The sequence below is a fragment of the Notechis scutatus genome, chromosome 1 (genome assembly GCF_049901735.1).
Source record: "Notechis scutatus isolate UNSWTSFEM ecotype Mainland chromosome 1, rNotScu1.2, whole genome shotgun sequence".
Taxonomy (NCBI): domain Eukaryota; kingdom Metazoa; phylum Chordata; class Lepidosauria; order Squamata; family Elapidae; genus Notechis; species Notechis scutatus.
Genome location: NC_142009.1, coordinates 27,950,595 through 27,966,298, shown reverse-complemented (window position 1 = coordinate 27,966,298; position 15,704 = coordinate 27,950,595). Strand labels below are relative to the sequence as shown.

Genomic DNA, 15,704 nt, shown 5'->3' with positions numbered 1-15,704 from the left:
GTTCACTCATTCATTCATTCAATTTCTATTTCAATTTCCATTTCAGTCAGTGATTCTGGGTGGCTTACAATTCAAAAAATATGCAATTAGAACACTTAAAACATTTTAAAATAATGAAAACAATGTACTCATTCATCCTTCTAAATCCGTAAATAACGTAGGACTAATTCTTTATCTTTATACATAATTTCTTTTATGCATTCTTTCTTCTGCTCTATTATGAAAATCAGAAGTCCTGCTTCATGATGCTCCAAGCATTGTCAACTCTGGTGCAGCATTGCGTGCCATTCCCATGTCATCATAACATCCCTGGTATCTTCTGACTGTTCTACTAGATGCCAACACAGTGTGTCATTTTGATAAAGCTATGTCATCTGGTTGGGTCAAGGAAATAGCACCTCCTTCCTGGCATACCCACCTCAAAGAGATTCAGACAACCCCAAAGACCTGGCTTTCCCCCCAGTTGTGAAGGGAGTATACTGTGATGTGGGTGTGTGGGTGTGAAATATATGGATCAGGCATTGGTTATAGTGACTCAGCATTCTTCTTTTAACTTACTTATGTATTTTGTTGCTATTGTTGTTATTATGCTAAATGAACAATCATATATGTTTGCTGAATTGATAAATAAATAATATTAATAATATTAATCCATAAATAATATGGATAAATAATGTATTTTGTTGCTATTGTTGTTATTATGCTAAGTGAACAGTCATATATGTTTGCTGAATGGATAAATAAATAATAAAAATTCATAGTTATTCTAGAGTTGCCATAAGATATATGTCAATGAATGCATGAGCTTATGCATGCATATGTAACTAAAGTAACAGTAAAAAGAAACAGCATATTTATAGCAACAACAAAATGTTTCAAGACTTTTTTCCCAATTCCATGCTCCATTCTATTCCATTCTTCATTGTCTGCTTGTTTTCTAGTCAGTAAATATTCCATGCATAACAAGCATTTTTAGTTCTCTTTGGACCGTTTGACATCTTTGTTCCTTACAGATGGAAAATTTCCCCGTATAATTAAAGCTAATTATACATGGTGTCCTTGAGTAAATATGTTTTCAGCGTATTAGATATGCTCATTATGAAAGCCTTTTGTATTTCTCTAGAGAAAGAATTCCATAATTAAGATATGGCCACAGAAAACAACTTGACTATGAACCAAACAAAGTCTGATTGAAAAAGGGATCAGAATGCTGAGCTTAGTATAATAATGTTAAGTTTCAAATTCAAAACAAAGTGAAAGATTTCTGTTTTATATTAACAACAACAACCAAAACCCACCCTGTAGAATGGAAGCCAAAAGAAGATGTGGAGATGAAGAAGAGATATTGGACATATTTAATTTTTCGCTATCTCCACCCACAGGTCTTGAATGAAACACTTTGTCCTACCTGGGACCAATTGCTGGTATTTGACAATGTTGAGCTATATGGAGAAGCACATGAGATGCGGGATGACCCTCCCATTATTGTCATTGAAATCTATGACCAGGATACCGTGGTAAGAGAAGACTAGTGAGGCAATAGTCCATAAAACGAGACAGAAGTTCTTTTTTTACAGGTATTTATTGTATAAATTTAGAAGCCTCCAGTAAGAACATCTCCTGGTATCCCTCAGGAATATCATTAAGTATCTATAATTATCACAAATTATCATTATATATTTCTTAATGTAATGTAATATATTGCTGTTTGGCAACTAAACTAGATAGTTAGGGGCAGGCTCAGGTCCCGGTTCTTTCTGTACGTCTAAAAATGTTGTAAGGAAGGGACAGTTCATCAATGAAAAACAGCATCACTCCTGCACTGCTGTATGCATTTCTCAGAGGTAAATAGTAAGCATTTATTTTTGAGGGAGGCTGAGATCTAAAGAATAGCTTGTCTGGCTACTTTAATCCTGAACTTTTCATCAATTTATTTCCCTGAGGGTGGACTGGAGATCAAGATGTAAATAGTCTTGTTTTGAATAAAATTTCAACTGGAAGGCACCCAGCAGTGGTCCTTTGGAGCTCCTGGGAAGGATTAGGATGATGATTTCTGTATATTTTCAGGGGAAGGCTGACTTCATGGGCCGAACATTTGCCAAACCTGTGGTAAAGATGTCAGATGAGAAATATTGCCCTCCACGTTTCCCGCCTCAGTTGGAGTATTACCAGATCTACCGGGGTAACTCAACTGCTGGAGACCTACTGGCTGCCTTTGAACTCCTTCAGGTAATGGAATGAAATGTGGTGTTTTAGAGTACAAATGGACTATCCAGGCTTGAAACCTCATTAGGCAAATTCATTTGTTTCAGAGTTAATCCTGGATGTAAAACATTCTGGTTGATGGAAGTGGATGGGACCCAAATTGGGATGGGTGTTGTCCCCTGCCTATCTGAGATATTTATTGGTAGTGTTTCATATTCTCCCCTAGCCCCCTCACGTCCATTTAAAATATGGTGGATTTAGACAACAAAAGCCACTTACTTGTCTCACTGGATAAAATGGGGCATTTGTGAAAGAACAAGAGGCAAAATAATTGAGTAATATACTTGCTATCAAGGTAACTCAGACTTTTCTGCAGATGGATTGCATAGAGTAAGCCCTACAAATGGAACCCTCATACGACAGAATCTTATGTTATTTCATTTCTGAAAATGGACATTCGTTTTTCCATCTTCTTTTCTATTTGAGAATAGGGTTTGTTTCATGGATCTCCCCATTTCTCTCTTCCACTGCCCTTCTCTCATATCCATTTTCTTAGCTTCCTTATAATGAGAAAGGCAGATCTTTCTGGCGGTCACCAATCATTTGTGCTGCAAATTAAGATGCTTCTCAAATTGTCTGGACTGTTAAGATCAAACAAAATACTTGTTATTATGCCTTTGTGTCTCTTAGTCCAAGGATCTATTTGCATCACGCATTGTTTATCACTTGTTCCTTTTATTTTGCATCATTTGTGCTTTCCCCTGTAACAGCTATGCCATTGCTTGTTACCAGCCCTTTTCATCCTTCAATTAACTTCTTTTAAATCCCAGATAAAATGTTGTAATTGGATTTTCTTAATTAGCTAGAAACGAAGCAAGAAGCACTAATGTAATTTCCCTAAAACAGAACTCTCTGTGTGTGTGTGTGTGTGTGTGTGTGTGTGTGTGTGAGAGAGAGAGAGAGAGAGAGAGAGAGAGAGAGAGTCTCTAGACCTCCAAATCATAGGAAACTTATAAATGAAAACTACCTTCCCCACAGACAATGCATCATGCTTGCAAAGATTAAGATGCTAAAAAAGTAGAATCTCTCTCATATCAGCCTTCTATCTTCCAGATTGGACCAGCTGGGAAATCAGATCTGCCTCCCATCAGTGGACCCACAGATATGGAGCGGGGTCCTATCTTGCCTGTCCCTCTGGGGATTCGCCCTGTTCTGAGCAAATACCGAGTAGAGGTAATGTGAATTCTTTGGACAACTATTGTGAGTTTGTAAGTATCTGTTTAGCACCAAATCCATATTGCAGACCATATTATAGGCACCCTCAATAAACTGATGGTTCCCTTTGGAAAACTGTTTTGTTTATTTATTATTTATTAATCAAATTTCCATGCTGCACATCTCCCCTATAAGACAATTCTGAGTGGTTATGTGAACTGTCAGAGGTATTATATGGAATGAAAACATCTCTTGCCTTTATCTTCCAAAGCAGAGTTGATTACTGGGCACAGATTTACAATCTTCTGTATGTTTGTGTGTGTCTAGATTTTTGTATATATACTGTATGTCCCCACATCAAACCTTTGGTTTTATTTTACAAGAAATAGAACAAAATGAGAGGTTGGAAGATATAATTACATATATACAATCATGAGCAAAAGCATCATGGGAAACTTATGAATAGTAATTTAGCTGTGAGTCAAATAAATATCAAAGCAAGAATTTCAACAATTTAGAATATATATCTTTTGAAACCTTTAACATTTCAGCCCTTGTTTTATAACTAAATTAACTTAAACTGAGCTTTTCCTTTCCCATGTAGGAGTGTTAGGCCAACAATATTCATAATGATGAAATTGTTCTATTATTTGTTTCTTAAGGAGTTTCTTAAGCTTCCTGGTAACATTTCTTACATTGTCTTGTTATATTTCTTAAATATGTATGTTAATTGGATTTGCGTTGTTTACATCCTTGGTCTCTTTATCTTTTTGGCGTTTCCAATTGTCTAACTATAATAGACTCCTCTTTTAATCTCTGGTTCAACTTCCTTCTAGATTTTGTTCTGGGGATTGAGAGACCTGAAGCGAGTGAACTTGGCCCAGGTGGATAGACCCCGAGTGGACATTGAATGTGCTGGAAGAGGGGTCCAGTCATCTCTTATTCAGAATTATAAGAAAAATCCCAATTTCAGCACTTTGGTCAAATGGTTTGAAGTGGTGAGTTTTTCTTCCCTTCGTAGGGAAGCAGCATAAGGAAGAAGGGAATTGAAAGGACAGCCCTGATGGATCGCAACCTAATCTAATCCAGCATTCTGTAGATATCATTCTGGATGCTCACAATGAGATGGCCTACTCCCACTGTTGCATTCTAACAACTGATACGTCCTGTCCATCTCCTTATCCTTTCCCAAGGCTTCCTTTCCAGTGGTGGCGCAGTGGTTAGACTACAGTGCTGCAGGCTACTTCTTTTTTTTTATTATTAAACAAGTTTTATTCAATTTTTCACATAAAAACAAAACGCTCTTTTTAGTGGATCATCACTTTTACATACAAATATGACAATAGTTATACATTCATATATGCATACTTAATTCTATTATTACATTTTCCATTCCAAACTTTCAGAAAAGAGAAAAACAAGCAAATTAATCCTAATCTCTTACATTAATCTCAATCCAAACATCCTTTCATTTTATTTCAATTATTTCAAATATAGTCCTTTAATATTTATTTTAAGAATAAAAATAACAATATATGTTTGCCTAATAAAAAAAATTACCAATGGCTCTCCTTCCTTTTAATAGTCTGTATTATCTTATTAATTTAATTGGTTCTTTAATCTGTCATATTTTCTTTTCCTCATACATTTTTTCTATAAATTCTAGATTAATACAAGTTTTAACACAAGAGAAAAAGAAACAAGCATATTTTTTCTACCTCTCCTGATTTCACAAGTATTCCCCTTTTTGATTACCCCCTTTTCTGCTTTGAGTGTGACACCTCAGTGGTTGAAATATACCTTTATTCCCTCATCTTAATTCCCAATAAACCTTTATTTTTAAGTAGTTACAATAATAATCATTACATCTTTTCATTTGGATTCCGCAATATATTTTTCCCCCTTAATTTTATTTCTAATTTCAAAAGAGTAAAAGGGAAAAAAAATTGACTATTTAATTCCCGGTCACTGATATTGACCTCATTTTTAAACATCTTCACATTCATTTCAATTATTACAATTTCTTCAATAGACCTTAACTTTTCTTTTAAAGATAAAAATAAAAATGTATATTCATCTAATAAGAGTTATCAGTATCTATCCCTCCTTTGATAACCTATATTACCCTCTTTTCGAAGTATTTTTTAATTGCAAATATATTTTTGTTACCCCTTGTCATCCTGCAGAATCCCCTTTTTAATTAATCAATCATTATCTCTATAAAAAAATTTTTTTTCATCATTTTACTATTTCTGTGTTTCTGTATTTCCTGCGCCTGTTTCTTACTGCCTCTCCTCCCCCTTTTTTTCCCATATCTTTTCTCATTCCAGTTTATATCCCTCTCTTTCTTAATATCTTCCTTTCCCCTTTTCTGCTGGGTCTTTCTGCTTTTCCCGACTTCACAGGTATTCCCCTTTTTGATTACCTTCTTAAATATCAACTTTTTAGCCTTCCTTCTTTCCCCTCTTCTTTGTAGTGTTCTTTGTGTTAATTGTTTATTTAAGATGGCTTCTCCTTGAGCCGACTCCTCCTCCTCTGAAATTCTTTCTTTTTGTTCTTCAAACTCCATTTCACATTTCTTCTAACACAGAGCAAAGTGATTCACCTCTTTCCTGTAGTAATTCTTTCATATTTTTAAGTTCCATTTGTAATTCCCGAAGAGATATCATCATTATACACTCTTATATTTTATAATCGTTGAAATCCACAAAAAACACTTTTACTTTCCTTCTTTCTTCTTCAAGTTTTCTAAAGTTCTCAATTGTTCCAACCCAGGGTCTATACCAAAAACATCAGTCAATCCCACAGTCAGTCTTTCCTTGCTTTTTTCTTTATTCTGGTTCTGCTTTCACTTTCTAAGATTCTTACTTTGTTTCAATATTTCTTTAACATTGCATCAACACAAGTTCATAAAGAAACAGGATGTTTTCCGTTTTATTTGAATTTAAGTTTTTGTCCACAAGATGGCACTCTGCGTTATACAAAGTCTTCACCTTTTCCCCTATTTTATTATTTAGGGTTTTTCGAACCTCAATATTCCAAAGCAATCCAGTCTCCAATTTGTAAATGTTATTATTATTATTTTTTGACAATCTTAAGTCCAGCTTTATTTTATGCCTGTTTATTGCCAAAATATTTTAATCCAATTTAATTAAGTCTTTAGTTCCGGCTTCTTCCTTTTCCAGTTCGAAGCCCTGCTTAGCTGTCAAAATTATTTTCTTATTTTTTTCCTGTCCCTTTGTATTTTTGCCGCTCACTTTTCTTTTCTTAAAAGTTCAATGTTGCCTTAATCCCAGGGTACTTTTTGTTTGGTTGTTTTGCCCAATTGTCCCAGCTCAGATGTTATCCACCTCTTTCTTCACTCCTGCACAAATCTTAGTCCAGCTGAGTCCTCCTCTTCAGGGTGGCCATTTTGGACCACCGCTTCAGTCGTCTTCAGGGGGGAAAAGACCAAGCCCAGAAGGGGAGATGCGGCTCCCCTCAACCTGGCTGGCGGCTTCGCCTTACTCCACCGCCCCTCCAAGCCAGCTTCAGCCCCTAATCGCAATGATCGGGGCTCTCCAACAAAAGAGCATGGACCATAGCCGCGGACAGTTGCGATCTACAGTCCATCAGCGATAAGGGTTCAACCTGCTGTGCTGCAGGCTACTTCTGCTGACTGCTGGCTGCCTGCAATTTGGCAGATCATATCTCACCAGGCTCAATGTTGACTCAGCCTTCAATCCTTCTGAGGTCGGTAAAATGAGGACCCAGATTGTTGGGGGCAATATGCTGAAACTTTAAACTGCCTAGAAAGAAGTGTTAAGTCTAAGTGCTATTGCTATAATGAGGCTGAAATGTTAGACTATGAGGAATACATGTGCTCTTGCAATCTTTCCTAAGATCTTCCCATAGTGAAATGACATTGAAAAAACTTAACATCTGTCACTCTCACTGCCTGGACAGTAGAATACCTGTAATTCAAGGATATCACATGTTTATTTGACTACAATACTAAAACAATGTAAGGGGAAAATCAGATTAGAAATATGAGTACATTTCTCATAAGATGTTGGTGGCCTAACCAGGCCCAAGGCAATAACAATGTTAAGATTAACCAAATATTGGTCTGACCCATATCTATTTACTAAAGACTGGTTAAGTGGTCTTGGAAGCAGACAATGTTTTGATGAGTTGCAGATTCAGCTGTGTACAAAGCTCATACTGATAATCCAATAGACGTCTTTGGCACAGAATCTGATCCTCCTTGGCTGCAGTCTTACTTTTACATACCTAGCAAAGGCCCCTTAGAAATAAGGAGGTTTTACATTTATTTAAGTCATGCATAGGGTTGTGCTGTTAATACAGAATCTGATTATAATTTTACTGCCAGAAATGGTATGCAAATATTTATACTTCAAAATAGCTGTTATATATAAAAGGACGGATTCAGAAATGCATTTTATGTCTTGGAGCATTAATCTTACAGTAATAGCTTTCACATCCTTCAGCAATAAATAGTTCCCCATCCCACCCCAAATTTAGATGTCATAATTAAATCTTGGATTTAATCTAAGTCAGTGTAGTCATATTCTAAATGTCAAATGAAAATTAGGCACACTTCATATTTGATATAAATTGTATCATTCAGCACAGGGCAGAACACTTGATCAGCTGGTCAACAGCTCAACCAGGTTAGATTCGGGATAGCTATGACAAGATGGCCTCTCTTGATAGCTGTTTGAGTATCCACAAAATTCTTTTTGAAAGTGTTTTAGCTCACTCTGGCAAAGATTCTTGTACACAAAGAAGAGGAGAGCTGGCTAATGAGAACCAGAAAACAAACAATGGACTCTCCAAAGGTGTAGAGGGTCTGTTGAAACTTATTCTTCCCAGTCCCTTAAGCATTCAGGAATTGGGTTTGGAGATGACAACAGACTTCTAGAGTTTTTAAGCAATCCAAACTAAGAATGCAACATTCAAAATAACATACTTAACCAAGGACGCAAGCTCTTCAGAAGTAGCAGTTTGAAGCTTTCTCTTCTGCTTTCTCAACAATAGTCACCATAATGACTGTTTTAATGCATCTGGGGAAGATTTCCCAGCTTAAGGAACCAATTCTCTTTGTACCTCAATACCTTGTTGAATCAAGGTCAGGCAATGTAAAAGGATGAGAGAGTTTGTTTGTACAGGCCTGATAAAGTTAATTCAACAGGTATTTTCTCTGTCTATTTCTATCTGTTGACCTCTGGTATCTACCATCTCCCTCAACCTTCTTCTCTCACACTTACTCCTTTGTCAAAGCAGCCTAAACGCTCCATAGAATGAATCTACAGGTAGTCATATTCTGCTGCTGTGGTTTACCTCCCAAAAGGTCTAGTGTTTTTCCTTCACTATTTTCATTAGAAAGTCCAATTATGTTGTGAATTTGGACTATTCCAAATTTTATCATTCTTGTTACAAATACTATATGTATATATCAGGAAAAAACTATGTGAAAATCCTAAGAGCTATTGTAAGTAAGCTAAGGTTAGCAGGATAAAGTTCTCCAGGTGTTTAGACAACTCACTCATCCTGCTGGCATTGACCATGCTAACTAGAACTAATGGGAGTTGAAATCCTAAACTTCTGGAGGGCATTCAAGATGCCTATTTTAGTGATACAGACAATATGTATTAAGCTTGATAAATCCATAGCATTTATTTAAAACACACTTATGTTTCCTCTGTGCCTCTTTCTTAAATACCAGAAACTGATCAAAATTCATGATTTGTATATTTATTTTTCTTTTCAGGATCTGCCTGAAAATGAACTCCTGCACCCACCCCTCAATATTCGTGTGGTGGATTGCCGTGCCTTTGGGCGTTACACACTTGTGGGAAGCCATGCTGTCAATTCCTTACGGAAGTTCATCTATAGACCTCCAGATAAGAAGACTCAGCACTGGAGCACAGCAGGTAGGGAATGAAGAGGAATTCATGCTATGGGAAGAGATGGTAGGAGAAGTTCAATTGGCCAAGAGCATGACATTTACTACATTCTAAGTATCCAGATGACACTGATAGAAGAGAATATTTGTAGCTCAGGGTTCAACTGTGGAGTCCTTGGTGCTCTCTGAGCATGGTTGTTTTCTTGCAGATGTTTCATTACCAAACTAGAAACCTCTTCAATGCACTCCACTGGTAATGATGAGGTTACCTAGTTTGGTAATGAAATGTTTGTAAGAAAACATCCAAGCTCAGAAATCGAGGAATCCAGATGATAGTTTGCTGGCACAGAAGAAAATGGGAAATGTGAGGGTAAATGGCAAAATGTGATTTAAGAAGATAGCAAGATAGTGAAGAGATTATGTTCATAGCTCACAACAGATAAGATTTCTAGATGAGGTCAGTCAACACTCTAAACTCAGTTGGAATAGCATTGAGCAAATTCAGAGTGTTAGGAGATATTGTCTTAAGCACATTATGTGAATTGGTCTCTAAATAGCAAAATGTAATATAATTTATTTGTTCAGACATAGCAGATTATGGGAATATTTAATTATATTTTGTTATTTAAAGTTTTAAGAGTTAGTATGTTAGGAGAGTCATCCTTATATTATCTTTAAGAAATAAAGATGCGGTGTATCTGTGACTTTGCTTCCTCCATCTCATATGTAGCAATATTCAATAATGGCTAAACTTAATTTATTCCAATATTTGGCCAGGTGATATACTCAGCAAAATTAGAAAATCAGCTATATAAAACAAAACAATTGTGATAGATAAGTCCATCATAGTGACCACATATATTCAATATTTCTGTGTGCCTCTTCTTATTGTGGGTTTTTTTTCTTTTAAACCCCAAGTTCCTCTAACAATTTCTTCTACATGTTTTCAAACAGGTTTTCATTCTTCGATATTATGTACTTTAATTCATCTTCAGAAAACTTCCATGCTAAAATATTTCATATATCTGTGCTCTTTTTCTCTTTCTCTTTCCTGTGTGTGCCTCTGTTTTTTCCCTATTTATTTATTTTCTGTCCAGCTAAGCTTATGAGCGCCTATCTGACTCTTGCAAATGGGGGGCCCTACTCTCACCCCACAGGTGAAATTGTGGTTAACATGGAGCCAGAGGTTCCCATCAAGAAGATGGAGACCATGGTGAAGTTGGAAGCGGTAAGAGGGATCGAGGATGAGCTTCAGAAGTCCTAAAGGGTTTGATGCATGGCACCCAAAAGACTGAATCTCTGATCAGTCTTTTATTCAAGTAATGAAGTCTGGTTTTGCTCCTTTCCATCTGTCTTTTGTTTTTCTTTTGCTGCTCATGTCCTTTGTTGGAAAATTACTGTGGGTAATTTACAGCTCAGTTTACACTCTGCAAACTCCCAGAAACTATGGCTAGGTCTGTCCATGTGTTGTGAGAGTAAGGAGTTTTTATAATGTCTTCTGACTGCTACTGGTAGTTGATATTCATGGATGTGCTCTCCATTCTGCCTATCTATTCTATATATAGCTGTTACCAGTGGTGGGCTGTGACCAGTTTAAGCGTGTGAGCGCATGCTTCACCCTGCATTCAAAACCCACCAATTTTAGCCCCTAAAGCAGGGGTGTCCAACCTTGGCAACTTTAAGAGTTGTGGACTTCAACTCCCAGAATTCCTCAGCCAGCTTGCTGGCTGAGGAATTCTGGGAGTTGAAGTCCACAACTCTTAAAGTTGCCAAGGTTGGACACCCCTGCCCTAAAGCTTACCACCGGTGAGTAAAACAGCTGAGGCACGGCAATCCCGTGCTGCATGAATCAGCTGAGCTGAAAAACGTGGAAATATAGGGCAGAATAGGGCGGGGGCAGGGGGGCGGGGCCAGCTGATTGCAGGAACTATCCGTTCGCTAGAACCGGTCCAAACCTGCAGGAGCCCATCATTGGCTGTTACAGTCCTTACACTGTACGTTGTAGATCAGGGGTCTCAAGACTTATAGACTTCAACACCCAGAATTTCTCAGCCAGCCATGCTGCAAGTCTTAAAGTTGCCGAGTTTGGAGAGCTCTGTTCTAGGTCATTTCTGTATTTTTCTTCTTAGGCTACTGGGTCTGGTCTTTTGGTTTACTTAAAATGATTTAGAGGCTTTAGTTGATTTGTGTGCCTAGGTGATTTGTGTGCTGTGGTGATGCCTTGTGGGTATAATAATCTGTTGATAATTTCTGAGGTGGTTTTGATATGTGTAGGGTTATCCTTTTTGTTGCTTGTATTGGTTGTAATGTAGTGGTTTGAGAGTCAAGCAATTCTGGGTTACTGGGATGTCTTTGTACTTATCTGAATAATGTCTTCTCCAGCTCTGTAATGGAAAGCTGGATTGTTATTTTGGTAATGGAGTGCCTAATTAGTGTGAATCGTTTTTCAATAGATTCACATTTCTAATTGGCCATCATTTCCTCTGCTGATAAGAATATCCAGAAAGGGAAGGGTAGTAGATGGTTTTCTTCTTCCCTTGTGAATTTTATTCCCTTGAAAATGTTGTTGATCTTTTCATGCGTCTTCTATAGTTGTTCCTTTTCGTTATGAGGGTGTTGTCTGCATACTGGATCCATTCTTTTGGTTGTAGGTGCATTACGGTCTCTGCTATGAGTCCCAAAAGTGGTGATCTCATGAGTGTTCCTCTGATTTGTTGCTATATTAATTCATCAGTTGTTTGCTTGTACTCTTCAGTAAGGGTACCTTTTTGAGATGGAGAGCAACTCTGGCCCTTATGAAGTCTTGGGGGAGTTACAGAAATGGGTGAAGATAGTGCATACAAACCACACCTTTTCTTTCACATGGATGGCACACTATATACTTAGAATTCCTGGGAAATAATACATGATTGAGGTCTGCCTCTCCCCCTACACACACACACACACACACACACACACACACATATCCTTAAATGATCCTTAAGTTTTCCTTGCCTATTTTTTAATGGAAAAAAATTAAGTTCTTAAGAAAAACTGTTAGGTAACAGAGGTTTTAACCTGTTCCTTTTCAAGTTCTCCGTTTCCTACCTGTGAATGGTTCATCCCCCCCATTAGAATATGCCATGTGCATTTTCTATATTTGATAATCTGACCCAAAACTCAATGAAGCATGACGTTTTTTGCATGTGACAGTTGGGAAAAAAAAATGAAAAATAAGAGTTCTGTCTCATACTCAAATGCACAGAGCACACTTTCCATATGATAGGATATCGGAGAAAGAAACCAAAGTACCTCTCCTCATAGCAACGATTTTAGAAATAGCAGTAAATTTAACTTCCAAGAAAGCATTGGTTGTCTTCTTCTTTTTTTTTAATGTCGAAGGGATATTTCTGTGCATGTACTTAACCGCATCTCCTCATCTGCACTTCACTCAACCCTTCACTTATTGGGAAGTGGGGGGTTAATTAAAAAACACAGTTCAATCAGGGAACATTACAACACTCAAAGCAACATGGAACAAAATGTTCAGCCCAAATTTCAAAACACAAAGGTTTTTATTTAGAGCTTTGAACACTTGAACCCGCTATTTTGAACTCAGAACTGTTACCAGATGTTCTCCAGAAACATGACTCAAGAATGTCTCCAAATATACTGTATATCCATCACAGACCAAAAGGTGTATTCTGATGAATTGAGGTCCAGTAATGACACATAAAATGTTCCAATTCCACTTAAAATATGTTTAATAAAAAAAAAAACCATTTAAATTTAGTATGTACAATTTGGGATTGTACATATTTGTACAAGCTACATTGTATGTATGTTTTTATTCTAATATGAATCACAAAAGCAAATATATAATTAATATTCATAATCTTAGTTGGAAAAATTAGCAATCAGTTTCCAAATATATCAACGCATCAACAGAAGGATAGTATCAAGACCATGTGAAGAGTTAGTACCTCTTTAAACTGCTTTGGTAAGACCACACTAGGAAAACTGCATCCAGTTTTGGTTGCCACGATAGAAAAAATATGTGCTCTTGAAAGAGTGTAAAAAAGATCAACAAAGATGTTTAGAGGACTGGAGACTCAACATACAAAGAATGGTTGCAGGAATGGAGTATATCTAGATTAATGGAAAGAAGACTAAGGATGACATGATAGCAGTGTTCCAATATTTAAGGGACTGCCTCAAAGAAGAGGGAGTCAACCTATTCTTCAAAACACCTGACAGCAAGACAAAATATGATGGATGGAAGTTTAATAAAGAGAGATCCAACCTAGAACTAAGAAGAAATTTCCTGACATTAGAACTGTCAAATGGAATGGCTTGCCTCCAGAAGCTGTAGATGCTCCATCACTGGAGCTTTTCAAGAAGAGTTTGGTCAAGCATTTCTCTGAAATGGTATAGGGTTTCCTGCTTGGGCAGGGGTTTGGCCTAGAAGGTTTCTAGGGTCCCTTCCAACTCTGTTATTCTATAATTCTGTAAAAGCAGTGCAGGGAATAAAAGGATTTGTGGAGACTCCAGGTAGTCTTGTCTACCTGGCAGCTGAAAATGAGGCAAAAGTGGAGGCTTAAAGCTTCCATGCTGCATAGAGTCTAGTCAGAGGAATATATGAATAAAAAACTTGTTGGTTTGTTGCATTCAGTTAAAGGGCAGAATACAAATGCATAATCATGTCTAGGAACTGGGTTAAAGTGTGGGAAGCTCCATTTCCAAGAAGAAATCTGGAAAGACAGGTAAAGCCTTCAGAAGATTCCTTTTGTACAATCTCATTAATCTATCTCAAGATTAATTGAAGAAAGGCGGACAAGGTCTAATCCACAAGACAAAAAGCAGTTTAATTATAGTGGTCAATGAAACTTTGAGACCCAATTCCTGCACCACTCTGTCTGAAATAATGTAGATTGTTCTGAATGTGCCTTAAAGCATAGCAAATTCTTTTTAACTGATGGGAGCAAATGATTTCCTCTCTGAGTTTTTCTCCTTTTTGCTATTCAAGTCAGGGACTCAAAACCATTGGCTTTCTCAGCAAGGAGTAACTGATGTGCCAGCCATCAAAGGAGCTTCCTAGCCCGGCGAAATCTATAGGACTAAATGCATAATGGATTGCTGTGTATGGAACATTGTTTGGAAGAGTCTACCTAGCTAGCAAAGAAATAAAAAACAGGACCAGCAAAAATGATTGAGCATCCTAATTTGGGAGTGCTGGTTGGATAAGCCCATTGTCTCAGCAGCCTCTTTGCAAGCTTCCCACAATATGTTCTCAAAATGATAAATGTATCTATTGGGCCAAAAAAGTTGGGCTTCTTCCCCTTCATTGATTTATGACACTTTGGTTTCTCAAAAGGTTTTTTTTTTTTAAATCAAAGTGTTATGTGGGCATGAATAATATTTAAGGAACGTTTATCATCCTTGGAAATGCCTGATCTTCCTGGTTACCAGTTGTCAGTAAAGAGGCTCATATTTTTTTTAAATGAATGTAGTGCATGAAATGGGGAGGGGGAAAAACATTGACAAGCCCATTTTATTCTGGTATTTAGGGAAGGGTGTGTATTCTGTTAGTCCTGACATATTTAGTATGACATATAGATCATCTCCACATGCTTTCCTAGTTTATGATTTCCTTTACCAGAGGAACTTTTTTTTTTCTTTTTCACTTTCATGAACATTAAATCCCCTTGCAAGACTTTTGTGCAATACACATCTTCCTATTCCCCAGAATGACCTTTGGTTTCTATCTTACCCCATGGGGAGCCTTCTCCAAAGTCATACTGGGAAGAGTGCTTGCTTCATGCATTTCAAATCGAACATTTTGGCAAGCATTGAAACAGTACATACTTTCAAAATGAGTGTCCTCCTGACAGCGTTTTTGTTTTTTTTTTTTGGTTTTTTTTGAGTTTGGCATGTTTTGCTCAGTGGATGGTAAACAGCTGGATGACAAGAAAAATAGAGGGTGGGAGAGTGGCAGGATACCTTTCAACACGGCAGATGTGTTGAAGCCAGAACTCAGATAATTCCTAGTCACTGTAAGAAGAACGGCTGCTGTTCCAAAACATATGGAGGGCATCCGATAGAGAAGACTATCCAAGAGACCTGAAGAACAAGTGGTAGAGACTTTCAGAGAATCTGTGGTCCAGTGTTTGCCTATATGCTCTATAACTGATTTGTGAATTGATGATCCTACATAAAGCAAAATAAAATAAAATAAAAGCAGTTTGTCATTAGCTATTCTGCATGTATGAATTAGAGACCTAGCAAAAAAATCTGGACAGGACAGTACCCTAAGTTTCTTCATCCATCTGTAACATTCCTTCCATTGATTTGGCCTGTGTGTTACCTTCCTTTTTTTTTTTTTTTTTTTTGGTATCAG

At 37.1% G+C, this 15,704-nt stretch overlaps 1 protein-coding gene across 5 annotated transcripts in view; it reads left to right on the top strand.

The window, feature by feature from the left end:
• OTOF (otoferlin) overlaps nt 1-15,704 on the top strand; it is a 164,326-nt gene that overhangs the window by 122,869 nt on the left and 25,753 nt on the right. For 3 of the 5 annotated variants that reach the window (XM_087959835.1, XM_087959831.1, XM_087959850.1), the window contains exons 25-30: nt 1,383-1,517; nt 2,068-2,229; nt 3,319-3,438; nt 4,257-4,418; nt 9,194-9,356; nt 10,426-10,556. In XM_087959835.1, the coding sequence (XP_087815961.1) occupies nt 1,383-1,517; nt 2,068-2,229; nt 3,319-3,438; nt 4,257-4,418; nt 9,194-9,356; nt 10,426-10,556 (873 nt within the window). The remainder of the gene's footprint in view (nt 1-1,382; nt 1,518-2,067; nt 2,230-3,318; nt 3,439-4,256; nt 4,419-9,193; nt 9,357-10,425; nt 10,557-15,704) is intronic. The other 2 variants (XM_087959852.1, XM_087959842.1) reach the window with 1 other exon arrangement.